The following is a 19188-nucleotide window of genomic DNA, read 5'->3' as shown; positions in this document are numbered from 1 at the left end:
TGGAAGATAGAACAAGGACCCCATTGCTGACACCAACAAGCCAGAGAAAAACCTTGAGCTGTCATGAATGTTTATGATACCGGTTATGTCATTATTATGACAGTGTTGTGTGTCCATCATGACAGAGAGCTCAAGAACAGTGTTACCCATTTGTTTTGTTCAGTGTCACCTCTCTTCTTAACACCCATCTCTCTTTTTCCCCTTTTCCCTGCAGACCTGTGCTCGCTGGATAACGGGGACTGCAGCCATAACTGTACAGTAGCCCCTGGGGAGGGCGTGGTGTGTTCCTGCCCCCTGGGCATGGCGCTGGACCCCAACAACAAGACCTGTCAGATCCAGAGCTTCTGCGCCAAACACCTGAAGTGCAGCCAACGCTGTGAACAAGACAAGTTCAGTGTCAAGTGTTCCTGCTACGAGGGCTGGGAACTGGAGCCTGACCAGGAGAACTGCAAGAGCACTGGTGAGGAGGGAGGGAGGGAATGGAAGAGGAGGTTAGAGGGTAGGAAAGGAGAAGTAGAGAGGGGATATGGTCAGATGGTGGTTTGGAGTGAAATCTAATGATCATGAGAATAAAACACACTGGCACAGAAAATGTTTTGGTTCAGGGGAGTGAGTGAAGGAGGAGAGTGAGTAGGAGAGAGATGATGGGGTATTTTGGCAGGAAGCTGTGTGGTTTCAGTGGTCCCACTAAGCATACCTGTGCAAGAGGAGAGGGAGAGAAGGAACGGGATGGGAGGGGAGGGTGCACTGTGCGCAAAGTAGATACAACCAGCACTGCTATATCACCATGATCATGTGATCTCCTGTCTTCTCCTCAGATCCCTTCAAGCCCTTCATCATCTTCTCCAACCGCCATGAGATCCGTCGGATTGACCTGAACAAGGGGGAGTTCAGCGTACTGGTGCCTGGCCTGAGGAACACCATTGCCCTGGACTTCCACCTGGCAGAGACTGCCCTCTACTGGACCGATGTGGTAGAGGACAAGATCTACCGTGGCAAAATGTCAGAGAACGGAGGTGAGTCTCTTCTTCTCCACGTTTTAGCACTAGTTTGTTTATAAGCAGTGAGAAGAACAGCACACTTCTTTGTCTTTGGCGTAGTACTCCAGCTTTCATGACACATTTCCCAATTGCCTTTACAGCGGGGAATGCTGGGAATCGTAGTTGTACTGTTGTGCAGCCTTTAGTCCTACAACTCCTGAGCGGAAGTTGCTAGTAAATAACAAAGCAGATGGTCCAGTTCCACGCCGAAAGACTAAACGAATCAATCAAAACCACACTGTCACCTTCCAAACAGGCCAAGCCAATCAATCAAAACTAAACCGCTACCATTAAAAAGGCAAAGCCAATCAATCAATAGAGCCATGGCTTCAGTCCTCTGACTCTATAGATTACAGTAGGAAGGAATAACGAGTATGTGTGTGGTGTGTGCGTGCTCCAATCAGAATGATGACTAGTCTCAGATGTTTAGACCATTCTCTTTTGATTAGGGAGCTGGAAAGGAAAATGAATGGGTGAGAGAGAAGGATGAAAATAAGCGTTACTTCTCCTCTTGTTTTATTTGCTCTGGTGCCTGTCGTGACATTTGCTCAGGCCCAAACAGGAATAGGATACATCCTGTCAGTAGTAGGGAGAGCTATGGCTTTGTAGGTGGCATCATTAGATATGCCGGGGCTGCATTTGCATTACAAAGTCTCTGTGTGTGATTGATGTTCATGGGACTAGTCAGACACACTGACAACTTGAATGACTAGAGTTGAATAGGTCTACAGTAAGGAGGAATGACACAACAAAGCTTCACATTCAACTTAACCACACTGCCCCCCAGCTCTGACCAGTTTTGACGTGGTGATCCAGTATGGGCTGGCCACTCCAGAGGGTCTTGCGGTGGACTGGATAGCAGGGAACATCTACTGGGTGGAGAGTAACCTGGACCAGATAGAGGTGGCCAAGCTGGACGGAACCATGAGGACCACTCTGCTGGCTGGGGAGGTGGAGCACCCCCGTGCCATCGCCCTGGACCCCCGCTATGGGTGAGAACCAGCATGCTGCTGGGAATGGGTTAGCCTGGTCCCAGATCTGTTGGTGCTGTGTTGCTAACTCCTATGTTGACAATGACCATAGGAGTTGGAAAGGCAGCACAAACTCTTCTGGAACCAGGCTAGGAATGAGCTAAAACATGGCTTAAAACAGGGTCTTGACCTGAGTCATTGGTTTTGTGTTTACTGGAGCACAAAGTTGAAGCCACCCCCCCCACCCCCCCTTCTCTGTAGGATCCTGTTCTGGACTGACTGGGATGCCAGTATGCCAAGGATCGAGGCAGCCTCTATGAGTGGGGAGGGTAGGAGAACCATCCATAAGGAGACCGGCAATGGGGGCTGGCCCAACGGACTCACTGTAGACTACCTAGAACTACGCATCCTGTGGATCGATGCCAGGTCAGAGAGAACACACACTGTACACACACGCCATACATATGCAAGCTGTCATAAATCACTGTATTGTGTTGTCTTCCATTCATCCTCCAGGTCAGATGCTATTTACTCAGCCAAATACGATGGTTCCGGCCTGATCGAGGTTCTGAGGGGACACGAATACCTGTCGCACCCATTCGCAGTCACTATGTATGGGGGAGAGGTTTACTGGACGGACTGGAGGACCAACACACTGGCCAAGGCCAATAAGTGGACCGGCAACAATGTAACCGTGGTCCAGAGAACCAACACACAACCTTTTGACCTACAAGTCTACCATCCCTCCAGACAGCCTCAGGGTAGGACACACACACGCCTGGTAACACACATGAATGATGTTTAAGAGAGGTTAGCTACTTTGCTTTGGGTCACCACAGTATTACCTACCTTGAATGACCTTGTATGTAAATGAGTGTTGCCCACAAGGTCATACTGCTGCCACTGATCTCTAGAGAGAGACAGCTTCTCTAAGTCCATCTGTCATTCAGGAGAGTAGTAGCATCTGGCCTCCCCTGTCACAACCTCTCCCCTCACAATGGCCACACTCAGAAAACGATCCATTTATGGATGAAACAGATAGGCCTGCTGCCTGTGGAAAGGAAAGAGTTGTTTTATATGCACATACTGAATGCCACAAGAAAAGGTCAGCCAGTGAAGAACAAACGCCATTGTACAACCCATATTTATGCTGATTTATTTTCCCTTTTGTACAGTAACCATTTGTACATCGTTACACACTGAATATAGACATAATATGACATTTGAAATGTCTTTATTCTTTTGGAACTGCTGTGAGTGTAATGTTTACTGTTAATTTTTATTGTTTATTTTACTTTTGTATATTATTTATCTCACTTGCTTTGGCAATGTTAACATATGTTTCCCATGCCAATAAAGCTCCTTGAATTGAATGGAATATATATTTCCTCTCAACATATTCCTTTCCCCATCTCATTCACTCTCCCACCCTTCTCCTCCCATTTATTTCTCTACCACCCTGCATTTTCTTTGTTCTTACACTTTACCTGTTTCTCTCTTTATCACTCTTTACCTGTTTCTCTCTCTATCACTCTATACCTGTTTCTCTCTCTATCACTCTATACCTGTTTCTCTCTCTCTCACTCTATACCTGTTTCTCTCTCTATCACTCTATACCTGTTTCTCTCTCTATCACTCTTTACCTGTTTCTCTCTCTCACTCTTTACCTGTTTCTCTCTCTCACTCTTTACCTGTTTCTCTCTCTCTCACTCTTTACCTGTTTCTCTCTCTCACTCTTTACCTGTTTCTCTCTCTCTCACTCTTTACCTGTTTCTCTCTCTATCACTCTTTACCTGTTTCTCTCTCTCTCTCATCACTCTTTACCTGTTTCTCTCTCTATCACTCTTTACCTGTTTCTCTCTCTCTATCACTCTTTACCTGTTTCTCTCTCTATCGCTCTTTACCTGTTTCTCTCTCTCATCGCTCTTTACCTGTTTCTCTCTCTATCACCCTTTACCTGTTTCTCTCTCTCTCATCGCTCTATACCTGTTACTCTCTCTATCACTCTCTCTCTCTCACTCTTACCTGTTACTCTATACCTGTTTCTACCTTTACCTGTTACTCTATACCTGTTACTCTATACCTGTTTCTCTCTCTATCACTCTTTACCTGTTTCTCTCTCTATCACTCTTTACCTGTTTCTCTCTCTATCACTCTTTACCTGTTTCTCTCTCTATCACTCTTTACCTGTTTCTCTCTCTATCACTCTTTACCTGTTTCTCTCTCTATCACTCTTTACCTGTTTCTCTCTCTCTCACTCTTTACCTGTTTCTCTCTCTATCGCTCTTTACCTGTTTCTCTCTCTATCGCCCTTTACCTGTTTCTCTCTCTATCACTCTATACCTGTTTCTCTCTCTATCACTCTATACCTGTTACTCTATACCTGTTTCTACCTGTTACTCTATACCTGTTACTCTATACCTGTTTCTCTCTTTATCACTCTTTACCTGTTTCTCTCTCTATCACTCTTTACCTGTTTCTCTCTCTCTATCACTCTTTACCTGTTTCTCTCTCTCTATCACTCTTTACCTGTTTCTCTCTCTATCACTCTATACCTGTTACTCTATACCTGTTTCTACCTGTTACTCTATACCTGTTACTCTATACCTGTTTCTCTCTTTATCACTCTATACCTGTTTCTCTCTCTATCACTCTATACCTGTTACTCTATACCTGTTACTCTATACCTGTTTCTCTCTATCACTCTATACCTGTTTCTCTCTCTCACTCTTTACCTGTTACTCTATACCTGTTTCTCTCTATCACTCTATACCTGTTTCTCTCTATCACTCTATACCTGTTTCTCTCTCTCACTCTTTACCTGTCACTCTATACCTGTTTCTCTCTCTCACTCTTTACCTGTTTCTCTCTATCACTCTATACCTGTTTCTCTATACCTGTTTCTCTCTATCACTCTTTACCTGTTTCTCTCTCTATCACTCTATACCTGTTACTCTATACCTGTTTCTCTCTATCACTCTATACCTGTTTCTCTCTATCACTCTATACCTGTTTCTCTCTCTCACTCTTTACCTGTTTCTCTCTCTCTCTTTACCTGTTTCTCTCTCTCACTCTTTACCTGTTTCTCTCTCTCACTCTTTACCTGTTTCTCTCTCTCACTCTTTACCTGTTTCTCTCTCTCACTCTTTACCTGTTTCTCTCTCTCACTCTTTACCTGTTTCTCTCTCTATCACTCTATACCTGTTACTCTATACCTGTTTCTCTCTATCACTCTATACCTGTTTCTCTCTATCACTCTATACCTGTTTCTCTCTCTCCTTTACCTGTTACTCTTTACCTGTCACTCTATACCTGTTTCTCTCTCTCTCACTCTTTACCTGTTTCTCTCTATCACTCTATACCTGTTTCTCTATACCTGTTTCTCTCTATCACTCTTTACCTGTTTCTCTCTCTATCACTCTATTTCCTGTTACTCTATACCTGTTTCTCTCTATCACTCTTACCTGTTTCTCTCTCTCACTCTATACCTGTTTCTCTCTCTCACTCTTTACCTCTTTACCTGTTTCTCTCTCTCTCACTCTTTACCTGTTTCTCTCTCTCACTCTTTACCTGTTTCTCTCTCTCACTCTTTACCTGTTTCTCTCTCTCACTCTTTACCTGTTTCTCTCTCTCACTCTTTACCTGTTTCTCTCTCTATCACTCTATACCTGTTACTCTATACCTGTTTCTCTCTATCACTCTATACCTGTTTCTCTCTCACTCTACCTGTTTCTCTCTCTCACTCTTTACCTGTTTCTCTCTCACTCTTTACCTGTTTCTCTCTCTATCACTCTTTACCTGTTTCTCTCTCTCACTCTTTACCTGTTTCTCTCTCACTCTCTTTCCCCTGCTCTGTCTCGCTCTCATCTGTCTGTCTCGCTCTCGCTCTTGTCTCTCTGTCTCTCCACACAGCTCCTAACCCATGTGCAGCTAACGATGAGATGCGTCCCTGTTCTCACCTGTGTCTCATCAACTACAACCAGACCTTCTCATGTGCCTGCCCTCACCTCATGAAGCTGGGAGCAGACAAACACACCTGCTATGGTAAACACACCTTGTACTTGAATTATGCACACACCTGCTACGGTAAACACACCTCGTACTTGAATTATGCACACACTTGCTACGGTAAACACACCTCGTACTTGAATTATGCACACACCTGCTACAGCAGCAAGGAGACACTAAACTGCTGTTCCTCCTCTAGCTTGGCAGAGAGATGGAGTTGTTTATTGTGGCACAGTGGGATTCATATCATCTCTGTGCTTCAGGGTGTGTGATTCACTGTTCGTGACTATGATCGCAAGACTGTACAACAGGAACTGACTATGATTCTGTGTGTGTGATATGATTTAGAGATGGGTCTTTGTTCCATTACCCACGTACAGAGGTTTACCCACGTACAGAGGTTTACCCTCACTCCATAGGGAACACACACATCCACCAGAAACATCCCTCGTGAGTGGGATCACTCTCCTGAGCCATGGCTTTGTGTCACATGCCTCACGCACAAAGGATTATGTCACTTAAGACAGTTTGAGGAGTTTAGGCCTGGTCTCTAAACTGAAGGGTGTGTGTGCACTTGTCACACTGTTTGTGTGTTTAGTATTCAGGATAGCAGTTTCTATTATCTGCGGCGTAATTGAGGCCCACACTGTTTAATGCAGGCATCCACCACAACTCTGTCATTCACAACCTAGAGCACAACACACTCGCCAGGGCTATCTGATCTAGACAGGCTGAGAAGAGTCAATACTGCACCTCTACACACACGGTACACACACATGGGAATGCACACGCTTGCACACACACATACCACACACTCATCACAATTTAAGCCTCTACCCTTTTCCCCTCTCCTACAGTCAGTTCCCGCTGTATGCCCATGCAATCAGACCATCTTAACACGCACACTCTACCCCAACCATCTCCCTAACTCCCCTCTCCTCCCTCTCTCTCGCCCCATCCAGAGTCCCGTCAGTTCCTGCTGTATGCCCGTCAGACAGAGATCAGGGGAGTGGACATAGACAACCCCTACTATAACTACATCATCTCCTTCACGGTGCCAGACATAGACAACGTGACTGTGGTGGATTATGACGCGCTGGAGAACCGGATCTACTGGTCAGACGTCCGAACCCAGACCATCAAGAGAGCCTTCATCAACGGCACCGGAGTGGAGACCGTGGTGTCTGCTGGTAGGGAATACACTGTGGAAATATCTAACCTACTTAGGGTCAACTAATGAAATGCCTATAGAATGAATGAGTCAATCAATCAATCAATCAGTCAAAATGTTCATGTAGGTTTTCTAATTGGCTATCGGTAAGGGATAGTTCACCCAAATTACAAAGGGAATTTGTCGAGTATCCTTGTCCAAAGAAACACCTATGTAATTCTGTCATTTGGATGAACTATTCCTTTAATGAAATTGCATATTTTTGTGTTGTCTTCCTCTAGACCTGCCCAATGCCCATGGCCTGGCAGTAGATTGGGTGTCTAGGAACCTGTTCTGGACCAGTTACGATGCCAATAAGAAACAGATCAATGTGGCCAGACTGGATGGATCCTTTAAGAACGCTGTTATCCAGGGTCTGGATAAACCCCACTGTCTGGTGCTGCACCCTATACTGGGGTAGGTAGAACCCATGTGCGTATGCACACTCGCCCAACACCCCCCTCAACATACACACAAACACACAGAGACCATCTGGCTGTCAGACAGGCTCCCCACTGATAGGAAGGGTAGTTTAGATGATGGCTGACCTCTAGCAAAGAGCAGCCAGCTCTCCCACTCTAGACGGGACTTAAATTCCTCATCTTTCCCTCTACATCTCTCTCTCTCTCTCTCTCTCTCTCTTTCTCTTTCTCTCTCTCTCTCTCTTTCTCTCTTTCTCTGTCTCTTTCTCTCTTTCTCTCTCTTTCTCTGTCTCTTTCTCTCTCTTCTCTCTCTTCTCTCTCTCTCTTTTTCTCTCTCTCTCTCTTTCTCTCTCTCTTTCTCTCTCTTTCTCTTTCTCTCTTTCTCTCTCTCTCTTTCTCTCTCTCTCTCTTTCTCTTTCTTTCTTTCTCTCTCTTTCTCTTTCTTTCTTTCTCTCTCTTTCTCTCTTTCTTTCTCTCTTTCTCAACAGAATGCTGCTGTGTTGAGAGCCAGACTGCACTTCTACATTTTTTTACACACCGTCACACACTGGCCCAATTCTAGCTCTCTGTGTCTGTTTCTCTCTTCTCGATTGTCTTATCTTACTCTTTCCCTCTCTTTTTCCTGAGTCCCTCTCTCTCTTAATTTATATTTCTCTCTCTTGCTCTCACTCCTTCTCTCTCTCTTTTGCTATTACTCTATATTTATTTCTCTCTTGCTCCTTTTCTGTCTTTTGGTCTTTTTAAAGAGACAATGGCTGAGGGGGCATATAGCCACTCCTAAAATCACTAACCGACATTGTGTTTCTCTTTGTGTGTGTTCTCTACTTTGTCGATGTGTGTTTGTGAGTATGCGTGGGGTGGACGCAGAGAGGATATTTTCTTTGAGAATGCCTCTGCCTTTTCCCCCCAGGTTTTTTCACAGTGTTTTGAGAAACTTTCTGAGCTGAAGAATGTTTCCCATCTGGGCTGTGCTGCTTGCATGGGGGAAACCAGAAGCACTGCCTAGAATGAATCCAGGACAGGAGGGGGTAGGGAAAGGGGGGTCGGGGGAGAGAGACAGACGAGAGACTAGGTTTAAATTGTTTTCAGGAACTGTATTGAAACACATGAGAACTAAACAAATGCAGGGTGCGGTGGAAGTGGTTGTTTTAGAGGAAGTGGAGGGGGTGATGGGTATTAAATAGTGACACCCATGCTAAAGTAATCACAAATACACATGAATTGCCCTATGTTTTTCAGATAGGCATCACATCAAGTGTGTTTTTGTGAGCGTGCATTAGTGTTTCATAGAAGTCTTTGATTGCGTATGTTTCTGTATGTGTTTTGTTTTTATGAGTGCCTATTTCCGCCCACTTTTGTGTGTAGCCTGAAAATTATGCCTCTCACAGAGAGAGTTTGAGAATTCCCGAGAATAAATGGAGAGAAAGAGAAGCCATTCATGTTGCATTTAATTGACTGCAGTGAAATAGAATTGCAGCAGGACTCTACACTAGCCCAGCCCCACTGACATGTTTTCTGCTCGGCCTAACCCAATCAACATCCACCCACCCACACTGTTCTAAACTAGCCTTGACCCTGCAATAAGTAAGACCAGGCTCCTGTACTTTATACCCAATGAAAGATGCTGCTATTAAAACACTGAGGTTTTGATTGTAAACTAGCTGTATAACTACCTTTCCATCTGTCAAGGAGACGTTCAGTAGATATACAGGTACCACGGCTAGGCCACGGCTGCTGAATGTTTTGCTAGTTTTGCACCACAATTTATTTTCTCACAGAAATTATGGATGATTGTTCTGATGTGTTGCCTTATTGTGTGTGTGTTTTGTGAACTGAATAAACAGCTTTCACACATTTAATGATGATAATACAGACAATTAGGTGCTATCAAGTCTAACAAACAAAAGGTATTTTTCCAGTAGTGCTTTCAGTAGCATGATGTGACATTTTGTCTCTGTGTTCCAGGCAACTGTACTGGACAGATGGAGACAACATCAGCATGGCCAACACTGACGGCAGCAACCAGACTGTCCTCTTCACCAATCAGAAGGGCCCAGTGGGTGAGTGGTTCTGGGATAAAAGTAGTACACTATAGGTAATAGTTTGCCATCTGGGATCATCGTAATCGCCTCTTTCTCCGTCTCTCCTCTGTCTCCAGGTCTGTCCATAGACTTTGACACAGAGCAGCTGTACTGGATCAGCTCAGGGAACAGTACCATCAGCCGTTGTAAGCTGGACGGTTCGGGTCTAGAGGTTCTGGAGGGAGTCAAACTGACGAAGGCCACAGCTCTGGCCATCATGGGTGCATAACATGGCTCCTCTCTTACTGGGATCGTACATTCTGCCTTCCAGCTGCATTTCTCTTTCAGTTCTGAAGTGTTTGAATACTCACCTATGGCTGCTACAGTAGATCTCAACTTTCATTATTTGTGTGATTGGAGTATGAATATGATGGGTCATTTTGATTGGCCCAATTGTGTAAAGAGATGAAATGTAATTTTGTGATTGTTGTGTGCTGTATGTAGGTGAGAAGCTATGGTGGGCGGACCAGGGGACTGACCAGATAGGAACCTGTGACAAGAGCGACGGAGGGAACTGGAGGGTCCTGAGAAACAGCACATCTCCCATGATGCACATGAAGATCTATAACGAGACTGTGCAGAAAGGTGTGTGTGCGCGCTTCTAGATTATAAGTAAACATTTTAATCTATCTGTGCAAATACATATTTGTCTCGTTTTTATTCTATAAAAGTAGACACTTGTGTGCAGGTACCGCAGCATGTTTGTTTTTGTGTTGTGTTTCCAGGCACTAATCTGTGCAGTATTAACAATGGAGACTGTTCCCAGCTGTGCCTGCCCACCTCCCCCACCACACGAGCCTGTATGTGTACCGCTGGATACAGCCTCAGGAGTGGACAACAGTCCTGCGAGGGTGAGACACACACACTGTGAATAAGTTATTTATAGGTAACAAAAATATAAACTCAACATGTAAATTGTTGGTCCCATATTTTATGAGCTGAAATAAAAAAAAATCCCAGAAAAGTTCCATACGCACAAAAAGTCTTTCTCTCAAATGTTGAACACATATTTGTTTACATCCCTGTCAGTGAGCATTTCTCCTTTGCCAAGATATTCCATCCACCTGACATGTCTGGAATATCAAGAAGCTGATTAAGCAGCATGATCATTACAGTGCTGGGGACAATAAAAGTCCACTCTAAAATGTGCCGTTTTCTGTCACAACACAATGCCACAGATCTCAAGTTCTGAGGGAGCGTGCAATTGGCATTCTGACTGCAGGATTTTCCACCAGAGCTGTTGCCAGAGAATTTAATGTTAATTTATCTCCCATAAGCCACCTTCAACGTCATTTTAGAGAATTTGGCAGTACTTCCAACCGGTCTCACAACCGCAGACCCATGTGAAACCAGGCCAGCCCAGGCTCTCCACATCCGGCTTCTTCACCTGAGGGATCGTCTGAGGGGGGAGAGGGGTGCTGAGGAGTATTTCTGTCTAATTAAGCCCTTTTGTGGGGAAGAACTCATTCTAGTTGTTTGGACCTGGCTCCCCAATGGGACGTGAGTGTGCCTACCCCTCCCCAATGGGAGCCAGGCCCAGCCAATCTGAAAAAAACCTGTTGAAATTTATAGAAAATCCAATAAAATGGTGTGGAAACATTTTCTTTCAATTTCAACTTATTTTAGAAGAAATTGGGAATTATTTATGGAAAGCGCAAGGTGCCAATATATTTGCCTGTAACTGTATATCCAATTCTAAACTCTGGGTAATTTTTCACTTGGCCTCAGGTGTGGGCTCTTTCCTGCTTTACTCTGTTCATGAGGGCATCCGTGGCATCCCCCTGGATCCCTCGGACAAGTCAGATGCTCTGGTGCCAATGTCGGGCACCTCCCTGGCCGTGGGCATAGACTTCCATGCAGGTATGGACACACAGACACACACACACACACACACACACACACACAGCCACCTTAAAGAGAGAGGTTTTCAAACACTTTATATAACCAAAGTAGATCAGTAGTGAGGAAAGACATCATGAATATATGCCTGAATCCAGACAATATGGTAGATTCATTCCACATGAGCCTGTTAATGAGTATGATGGGTATAGTATCTACTCTCCTGTAATGGACTTTTGTGATCACCGTCTCCCCTCCAGACAATGACACTATCTACTGGGTGGATATGGGCCTGAGCACCATCAGCAGAGCTAAGAGAGACCAGACCTGGAGAGAAGACGTGGTCACTAATGGTATAGGCAGAGTGGAGGGCATCACTGTGGACTGGATCGCTGGTAAAGCAAACACACCATGCATACAGACTCATACGCTCAGATGTACCACACGTGCACATGCATACAGACTCATACGCTCAGATGTACCACACGTGCACATGCATACAGACTCTACGCTCAGATGTACCACACGTGCACATGCATACAGACTCATATGCTCACATGTACCACACGTGCACATGCATACAGACTCATACGCTCACATGTACCACACGTGCACATGCATACAGACTCATACGCTCACATGTACCACCCGTGCACATGCATACAGACTCATACGCTGACATGTGCCACACGTGCACGCAGACCCTACGCTCACATGTAGGGGTGGGGAAAGAGAGAGGGAGGGGTGGGGAAAGAGAGAGGGAGAGGTGGGGAAAGAGAGAGGGCGGGGAAAGAGAGGGAGGGAGGGGGGAAGGGGAAAGAGAGAGGGAGGGGGTGGGGAAAGAGAGAGGGAGGGGTGGGGAAAGAGAGAGAGGGAGGGGTGGGGAAAGAGAGAGGGAGGGGTGGGGAAAGGGAAAGAGAGGGAGAGGGAGGTGGGGAAAGAGAAAGAGAGGGAGAGGGAGGTGTGGGGAAAGAGGGCGGGGAAAGAGAGGGAGGGAGGGGTGGGGAAGGAGGGAGGGAGGGGAAAGAGGGGGAGAGGGGAGGGGAGAGGGGAAAGAGGGGGAGAGAGGGAGGGGTGGGGAAAGAGGGGAGAGAGGGAGGGGTGGGGAAAGAGGGGGGAGAGGGAGGGGGGTGGGGAAAGAAAGAGGGAGGGGTGGGGAAAGAGAGAGAGAGGGAGGGGTGGGGAAAGAGAAAGGGAGGGGTGGGGAAAGAGAGAGAGGGAGGGAGGGAAAGAGAAAGGGAGGGGTGGGGAAAGAGAGAGAGAAAGAGAGAGAGGGAGGGGTGGGGAAAGAGAGAGAGGGAGGGGGTGGGGAAAGAGAGAGAGGGAGGGGTGGGGAAAGAGAGAGAGGGAGGGGTGGGGAAAGAGAGAGAGAGGGAGAGGGGGGAAAGAGGAGAGAGAGGGAGGGGTGGGGAAAGAGGGAGGGAGGGGTAGAGAAAGAGAGGGAGGGGTGGGGAAAGGGAGGGAGAGGGGGGGAGAGAGAGAGGGGAGGGGTGGGGAAAGAGAGAGAGGGAGGGGTGGGGAAAGAGAGGAGGGGTGGGGAAAGAGGGGAGGGAGGGAGGGGTAGAGAAAGAGAGGGAGGGGTGGGGAAAGAGAGAGAGAGAGAGGGGGGTGGGGAGAGAGAGAGAGAGGGGTGGGGGAGAGAGAGAGAGGGGTGGGGAGAGAGAGACGGAGGGGTGGGAGAAAGAGGGAGAGGGAGGGAGGGGTGGGGAAAGAGGGAGGGAGGGAGGGGTGGGGAAAGAGGGAGAGAGGGAGGGGTCGGGGAAAGAGAAAGGGAGAGAGGGAGGGGTGGGGAAAGAGAAAGAGAGAGAGGGAGGGGTGGGGAGAAAGAGAGCGAGAGGGTGGGGAAAGAGAAAGAGAGAGGGAGGGGTGGGGAAAGAGAAAGGGAGGGGTGGGGAAAGAGAAAGGGAGGGGTGGGGAAAGAGATCAGGAGGGGTGGGGAAAGAGAAAGAGAGAGGGAGGGGTGGGGAAAGAGAAAGAGAGAGGGAGGGGTGGGGAAAGAGAGAGAGAGGGAGGGGTGGGGAAAGAGAGAGGGAGGGGTGGGGAAAGAGGGAGGGAGTGGGGAGAGAGAGAGAGGGAGGGGTGGGGAAAGAGAGAGAGAGAGAGAGAGAGGGAGAGGGGTGGGGAAAGAGAGAAGGAGGGGTAGAGAAAGAGAGAGAGGGGTGGGGAAAGAGAAAGAGAGAGAGAGGGAGGGGTGGGGAAAGAGAGAGAGAAGGAGGGGTGGAGAAAGAGAGGGGGGGGGAAAGAGAAAGAGAGAGAGAGAGAGGGGAGGGGTGGGGAAAGAGAGAGGGAGGGGTGGGGAAAGAGAGAGGGGAGGGGTGGAGAAAGAGAGAGAGAGAGACGGAGGGGTGGAGAAAGAGAGAGAGGGTGGAGAAAGAGAGAGAGGGAGGGGTGGGGAAAGAGAGGGGGAGGGGTGGGGAAAGAGAGAGAGAGGGGAGGGAGGGGAGGGGAAAGGGAAAGATAGAGAGAGGGAGGGGTGGAGAGAGAGAGGGAGGGGTGGAGAGAGAGGGAGGGGTGGAGAGAGAGGGAGGGGTGGAGAGAGAGGGAGGGGTGGGGAGAGAGAGAGAGAGAGGGGGAGGAGAGAAAGAGAGAGAGGGAGGGGTGGAAAAGAGAGGGAGGGAGGGGTGGGGAGAGAGGGAGGGGTGGGGAGAGAGGGAGGGGTGGGGAAAGAGAGGGAGGGGTGGGGGAAAGAGAGAGAGAGAGAGGGGGAGGGGTGGGGAAAGAGAGAGAGGGGTGGGGAAAGAGAAAGAGAGAGGAGAGAGGGAGGGGTGGGGAAAGAGAGAGAGGGGAGGGGTGGAGAAAGAGAGAGAGAGAGAGGAGGGGTGGAGAAAGAGAGAGAGGGTGGAGAAAGAGAGAGGGGGAGGGGTGGGGAAAGAGAGAGGGGAGGGGTGGGGAAAGAGAGAGGGAGGGGTGGGGAAAGAGAGAGAGAGAGGGAGGGGGGTGGGGAAAGAAAGAGAGAGAGGGGGGGGAGAAGGAGGAGAGGGGAGGGGTGGAGAGAGAGGGAGGGGGTGGAGAGAGAGGGAGGGGTGGGGAAAGAGAAAGAGAGAGAGGGAGGGGGTGGAGAAAGAGAGAGGAGGGGTGGGGGAGAGAGGGAGGGGTGGGGAGAGAGGGAGGGGTGGGGAGAGAGAGGGAGGGGTGGGGAAAGAGAGAGAGAGAGGGGGAGGGGTGGGGAAAGAGAGAGAGAGGGAGGGGTAGAGAAAGAGAGAGAGGGGTGGGGAAAGAGAGAGAGAGAGAGGGGGGGTGGGGAAAGAGAGAGGGGAGGGGTGGGGAGAGAGAGAGACGGAGGGGGTGGAGAAAGAGAGGGAGGGGTGGGGAAAGAGAGAGAGGAGAGGGGGGGAAAGAGAGAGGGAGGGAGGGGTGGGGAAAGAGAGAGGGGGAGGGGGTGGGGAAAGGGAGAGGGGGGAGGGGTGGGGAAAGAGAGAGAGAGAGGGAGGGAGGGGTGGGGAAAGAGAAAGAGAGAGAGGGGAGGGGTGGGGAGAGAGAGGGAGGGGTGGAGAGAGAGAGGGAGGGGTGGGGAGAGAGGGAGGGGGGTGGGGAAAGAGAAAGAGAGGGAGAGAGGGAGGGAGGGGGTGGGGAAAGAGAGAGGGAGGGGTGGGGAAAGAGAAAGAAAGAGAATGGGAGGGGTGGGGAAAGAGAATGGGAGGGGTGGGGAAAGAGAAAGGGAGGGGTGGGGAAAGAGAAAGAGAGAGAGGGAGGGGTGGGGAAAGAGAGAGAGGGGTGGGGAAAGAGAGAGAGAGGGAGGGGTGGGGAAAGAGAGAGGGAGAGAGGTGAGAGAGAGAGAGGGGAGGGGTGGGGTGGGGAAAGAGAGAGAGAGGGAAGGGTGGGGAAAGAGAGAGAGGAGGGGGGTGGAGAAAGAGAGAGAGAGAGGGGTGGAGAAAGAGAGAGAGAGGGGTGGGGAAAGAGGGGGAGGGTGGGGGGAAAGAGAGGGGGTGGGGGAAAGAGGGGAGGGGGGTGGGGAAAGAGGGGGAGGGGGTGGGGAAAGAGAGAGAGGGAGGGAGGGGTGGGGAAAGAGAGAGGGAGGGGTGGGGAAAGAGAAGAAAGAGAGAGAGAGGGAGAGGTGGGGAAAGAGAAAGAGAGAGAGGGAGGGGTGGAGAAAGAGAGAGGGAGGGGTGGAGAGAGAGAGGGGGGAGAGAGGGAGGGGTGGGGAAAGAGAAGAGGGAGAGGTGGGGAAAGAGAGAGAGAGAGAGGGAGGGGTGGGGAAAGAGGGAGGGAGGGGTGGAGAGAGAGAGGAGGGGTGGGGAGAGAGGGAGGGGTGGGGAAAGAGAAGAGGGAGAGGTGGGGAAAGAGAGAGGGAGAGAGAGAGGGAGGGGTGGGGAAAGAGGGAGGGGTGGGGAAAGTGAAAGAAAGAGAGAGAGAGAGGGAGAGGTGGGGAAAGAGAAAGAGAGAGAGGGAGGGGTGGAGAAAGAGAGAGGGAGGGGTGGAGAGAGAGAGGGAGGGAGAGAGGGAGGGGTGGGGAAAGAGAAGAGGGAGAGGTGGGGAAAGAGAGAGGGAGAGAGGGTGGGGAAAGAGAGAGGGAGAGAGGGTGGGGAAAGAGAGAGGGAGAGAGGGAGGGGTGGGGAAAGAGAGGGAGGGGTGGGGAAAGCGGAAAAAGAGAGAGAGAGGGAGGGGTGGGGAAAGAGAAAGAGAGAGAGGGGAGGGGTGGGGAAAGAGAAAGAGAGAGGGAGGGGTGGGAAAGAAAGAGAGAGGGAGGGGTGGAGAAAGAAAGAGAGAGGGAGGGGTGGAGAGAGAGAGAGAGAGGGAGGGGTGGGGAAAGAGAAGAGGGAGAGGTGGGGAAAGAGAGAGGGAGAGGGGTGGGGAAAGAGAGGGAGAGAGGGAGGGGTGGGGAAAGAGAAGGGGAGGGGTGGGGAAAGGGAAAGAAAAAGAGAGAGAGAGGGAGGGGTGGGGAAAGAGAGGAGGGGTGGGGAAAGCGAAAGAAAAGAGAGAGAGAGGAGGGGTGGGGAAAGAGAAAGAGAGAGGGAGGGGTGGGGAAAGAGAGAGGGAGGGGGAGGGGAAAGCGAAAGAAAGAGGAGAGAGGGAGAGGTGGGGAAAAAGAAAGAGAGAGAGGGAGAGGTGGGGGAAAGAGAAAGAGAGAGAGGGGAGGGGGTGGAGAAAGAGAGAGGGAGGGGTGGAGAAAGAGAGAGGGAGGGGTGGAGAGAGAGAGGGGGAGAGAGGGAGGGGTGGGGAAAGAGAAGAGGGGAGAGAGGGAGGGGTGGGGAGGGAGAGAGGGTGGGGAAAGAGAGAGGGGGAGAGGGTGGGGAAAGAGAGAGGGAGAGAGGGAGGGGTGGGGAAAGCGAAAGAAAAAGAGAGAGAGGGAGGGGGGGGGAAAGAGAAGATGGGAGGGAGGGTGGGGAAAGAGAGAGGGAGGGGTGGGGAAAGAGAGGGAGGGGTGGGGAAAGAGAGAGGGAGAGGGAGGGAGGTGGGGAAAGAGAGAGGAGGGGTGGGGAAAGAGAAAGAGAGGGAGGGGTGGAGAAAGAGGGAGAGAGAGGGAGGGGTGGGGAAAGAGAGAGGGAGGGAGGGGGAAAAAGAGAAAGAGAGAGGGGGGTGGGGAAAGAGAGCGAGAGGGAGGGGTGGAGAAAGAGAGAGGGGGGTGGGGAAAGAGAAAGAGAGAGGAGGGAGGGGTGGGGAGAAAGAGAGAGAGGGTGGGGAAAGAGAGAGAGTGGGGGGGAAAGAGAGAGAGAGGAGGGGTGGAGAAAGAGAGAGGGGGGGTGGGGAAAGAGAAAGAGAGGGAGGGAGGGGTGGGGAGAAAGAGAGAGAGGGTGGGGAAAGAGAGAGAGGGGGTGGGGAAAGAGAGAGAGAGGGTGGGGAAAGAGAAAGAGAGAGAGGGAGGGGTGGGGAAAGAGAAAGAGAGAGATAGGGGTGGGGAAAGAGAGGGTGGGGAAAGAGAAAGAGAGGGAGGGGTGGAGAAAGAGAAAGAGAGAGGGAGGGGTGGAGAAAGAGAAAGAAAGAGGTGGGGAAAGAGGGTGGGGAAAGAGAGAGGGAGGGAGGGGGTAGAGAAAGAGAGAGGGAGGGAGGGGTGGGGAAAGAGAGAGGGAGGGGTAGAGAGAGAGGGAGGGGTGGGAAAAGAGAAAGAGAGAGCGAGGGGTGGGGAAAGAGAAAGAGAGGGAGGGGTGGAGAAAGAGAGAGGGAGGGGTGGGGAAAGAGAAAGAAAGAGAGAGAGAGGGAGGGGTGGGGAAAGAGAAAGAGAGAGAGAGAGAGAGAGAGAGGGGTGGGGAAAGAGAAAGAGAGAGAGAGGGAGGGGTGGGGAAAGAGAAAGAGAGAGAGAGAGAGAGAGAGAGAGGGGTGGGGAAAGAGAAAGAGAGACAGGGGTGGGGAAAGAGAGAGAGGGAGGGGTGGGGAAAGAGAGAGAGGGAGGGGTGGGGAAAGAGAGAGAGGAGGGGTGGGGAAAGAGAAAGAAAGAGAGAGGGGAGGGGTAGGGAAAGAGAAAGAGAGGGGAGAGAGAGGGAGGGGTAGGGAAAGCGAAAAGAGAGAGGGAGAGAGAGGGAGGGGTGGGGAAAGAGAAAGAGAGCGAGAGAGGGAGGGGTGGGGGAAAGAGAAAGAGAGCCTTCGAGAGAGAGGGAGGGGTGGGGAAAGAGAAAAGAAAGAGAGGGAGGGGTGGGGAAAGAGAAAGAAAGAGAGGGGGGTGGGAAAGAGAAAGAAAGAGAGGGGGTGGGGAAAGAGAAAGAAAGAGAGAGGGAGGGGTGGGGAAAGAGAAAGAAAGAGAGAGGGAGGGGTGGGGGAAAGAGAAAGAGAGAGGGAGAGAGAGGGAGGGGTGGGGAAAGAGAAAGCGAGAGGGAGGGGTGGGGAAAGAGAGGGAGGGGGTGGGGAAAGAGAAAGAGAGAGAGAGAGGGAGGGGTGGGGAAAGAGAAAGCGAAAGAGAGGGAGGGGTGGGGAAAGAGAAAGAAAGAGGGAGAGCGAGAGGGAGGGGTGGGGAGAGGGAGGGGTGGGGAAAGAGAGAGGGGTGGGGAAAGAGAAAGAAAGAGAGGGAGGGGTGGGGAAAGAGAGCGAGAGAGGGAGGGGTGGGGAAAGAGAAAGAAAGAGAGAGAGGGGAGGGAGGGGTGGGGAAAGAGAAAGAAAGAGGGAGGGGTGGGGAAAGAGAAAGAGAGAGGGAGGGGTGGGGAAAGAGAAAGATAGAGGGAGGGGTGGGGAAAGAGAAAGAAAGAGAGAGAGGGAGGGGTGGGGAAAGAGGGAGAGAGAGGGAGGGGTGGGGAAAGAGAAAGAAAGAGAGAGAGGGAGGGGTGGGGAAAGAGAGAAAGAAAGAAAGAGAGAGGGAGGGGTGGAGAGAGAGAGAGAGAGGGGTGGGGAAAGAGAAAGAGAGAGAGAGGGGTGGGGAAAGAGAAAGAGAGAGACAGGGGTGGGGAAAGAGAAAGAGCAAGAGAGAGGGGTGGGGAAAAAGAGAGAGAGACAGGGAGGGGTGGGGAAAGAGAGAGAGAGGGAGGGGTGGGGAGAGAGAAAGAGGGAGGGGTGGGGAAAGAGAGAGAGAGACAGGGAGGGGTGGGGAAAGGGAGAGAGAGGGAGGGGTGGGGAGAGAGAAAGAGGGAGGGGTGGGGAAAGAGAGAGAGAGACAGGGAGGGGTGGGGAAAGAGAGAGAGAGGGAGGGGGGGGAGAGAGAAAGAGGGAGGGGTGGGGAAAGAGAAAGAGAGAGACAGGGGTGGGGAAAGAGAA

At 50.4% G+C, this 19188-nt stretch overlaps 1 protein-coding gene across 3 annotated transcripts in view; it reads left to right on the top strand.

The window, feature by feature from the left end:
- The window catches only part of LOC112254672 (low-density lipoprotein receptor-related protein 1-like), a 164601-nt gene that overhangs the window by 101436 nt on the left and 43977 nt on the right, over positions 1-19188 (top strand). For all 3 annotated transcript variants that reach the window (XM_042324507.1, XM_042324505.1, XM_042324506.1), the window contains exons 23-36: positions 215-460; positions 819-1016; positions 1828-2032; positions 2273-2437; positions 2528-2772; positions 5924-6055; positions 6982-7209; positions 7472-7646; positions 9617-9711; positions 9810-9953; positions 10177-10317; positions 10458-10583; positions 11461-11592; positions 11832-11966. In XM_042324507.1, the coding sequence (XP_042180441.1) occupies positions 215-460; positions 819-1016; positions 1828-2032; positions 2273-2437; positions 2528-2772; positions 5924-6055; positions 6982-7209; positions 7472-7646; positions 9617-9711; positions 9810-9953; positions 10177-10317; positions 10458-10583; positions 11461-11592; positions 11832-11966 (2367 nt within the window). The remainder of the gene's footprint in view (positions 1-214; positions 461-818; positions 1017-1827; positions 2033-2272; positions 2438-2527; positions 2773-5923; positions 6056-6981; positions 7210-7471; positions 7647-9616; positions 9712-9809; positions 9954-10176; positions 10318-10457; positions 10584-11460; positions 11593-11831; positions 11967-19188) is intronic.

This window comes from Oncorhynchus tshawytscha, linkage group LG07 (assembly GCF_018296145.1).
Source record: "Oncorhynchus tshawytscha isolate Ot180627B linkage group LG07, Otsh_v2.0, whole genome shotgun sequence".
In the NCBI taxonomy this organism is placed as follows: domain Eukaryota; kingdom Metazoa; phylum Chordata; class Actinopteri; order Salmoniformes; family Salmonidae; genus Oncorhynchus; species Oncorhynchus tshawytscha.
This window is presented reverse-complemented; position numbering and strand designations above follow the sequence as displayed.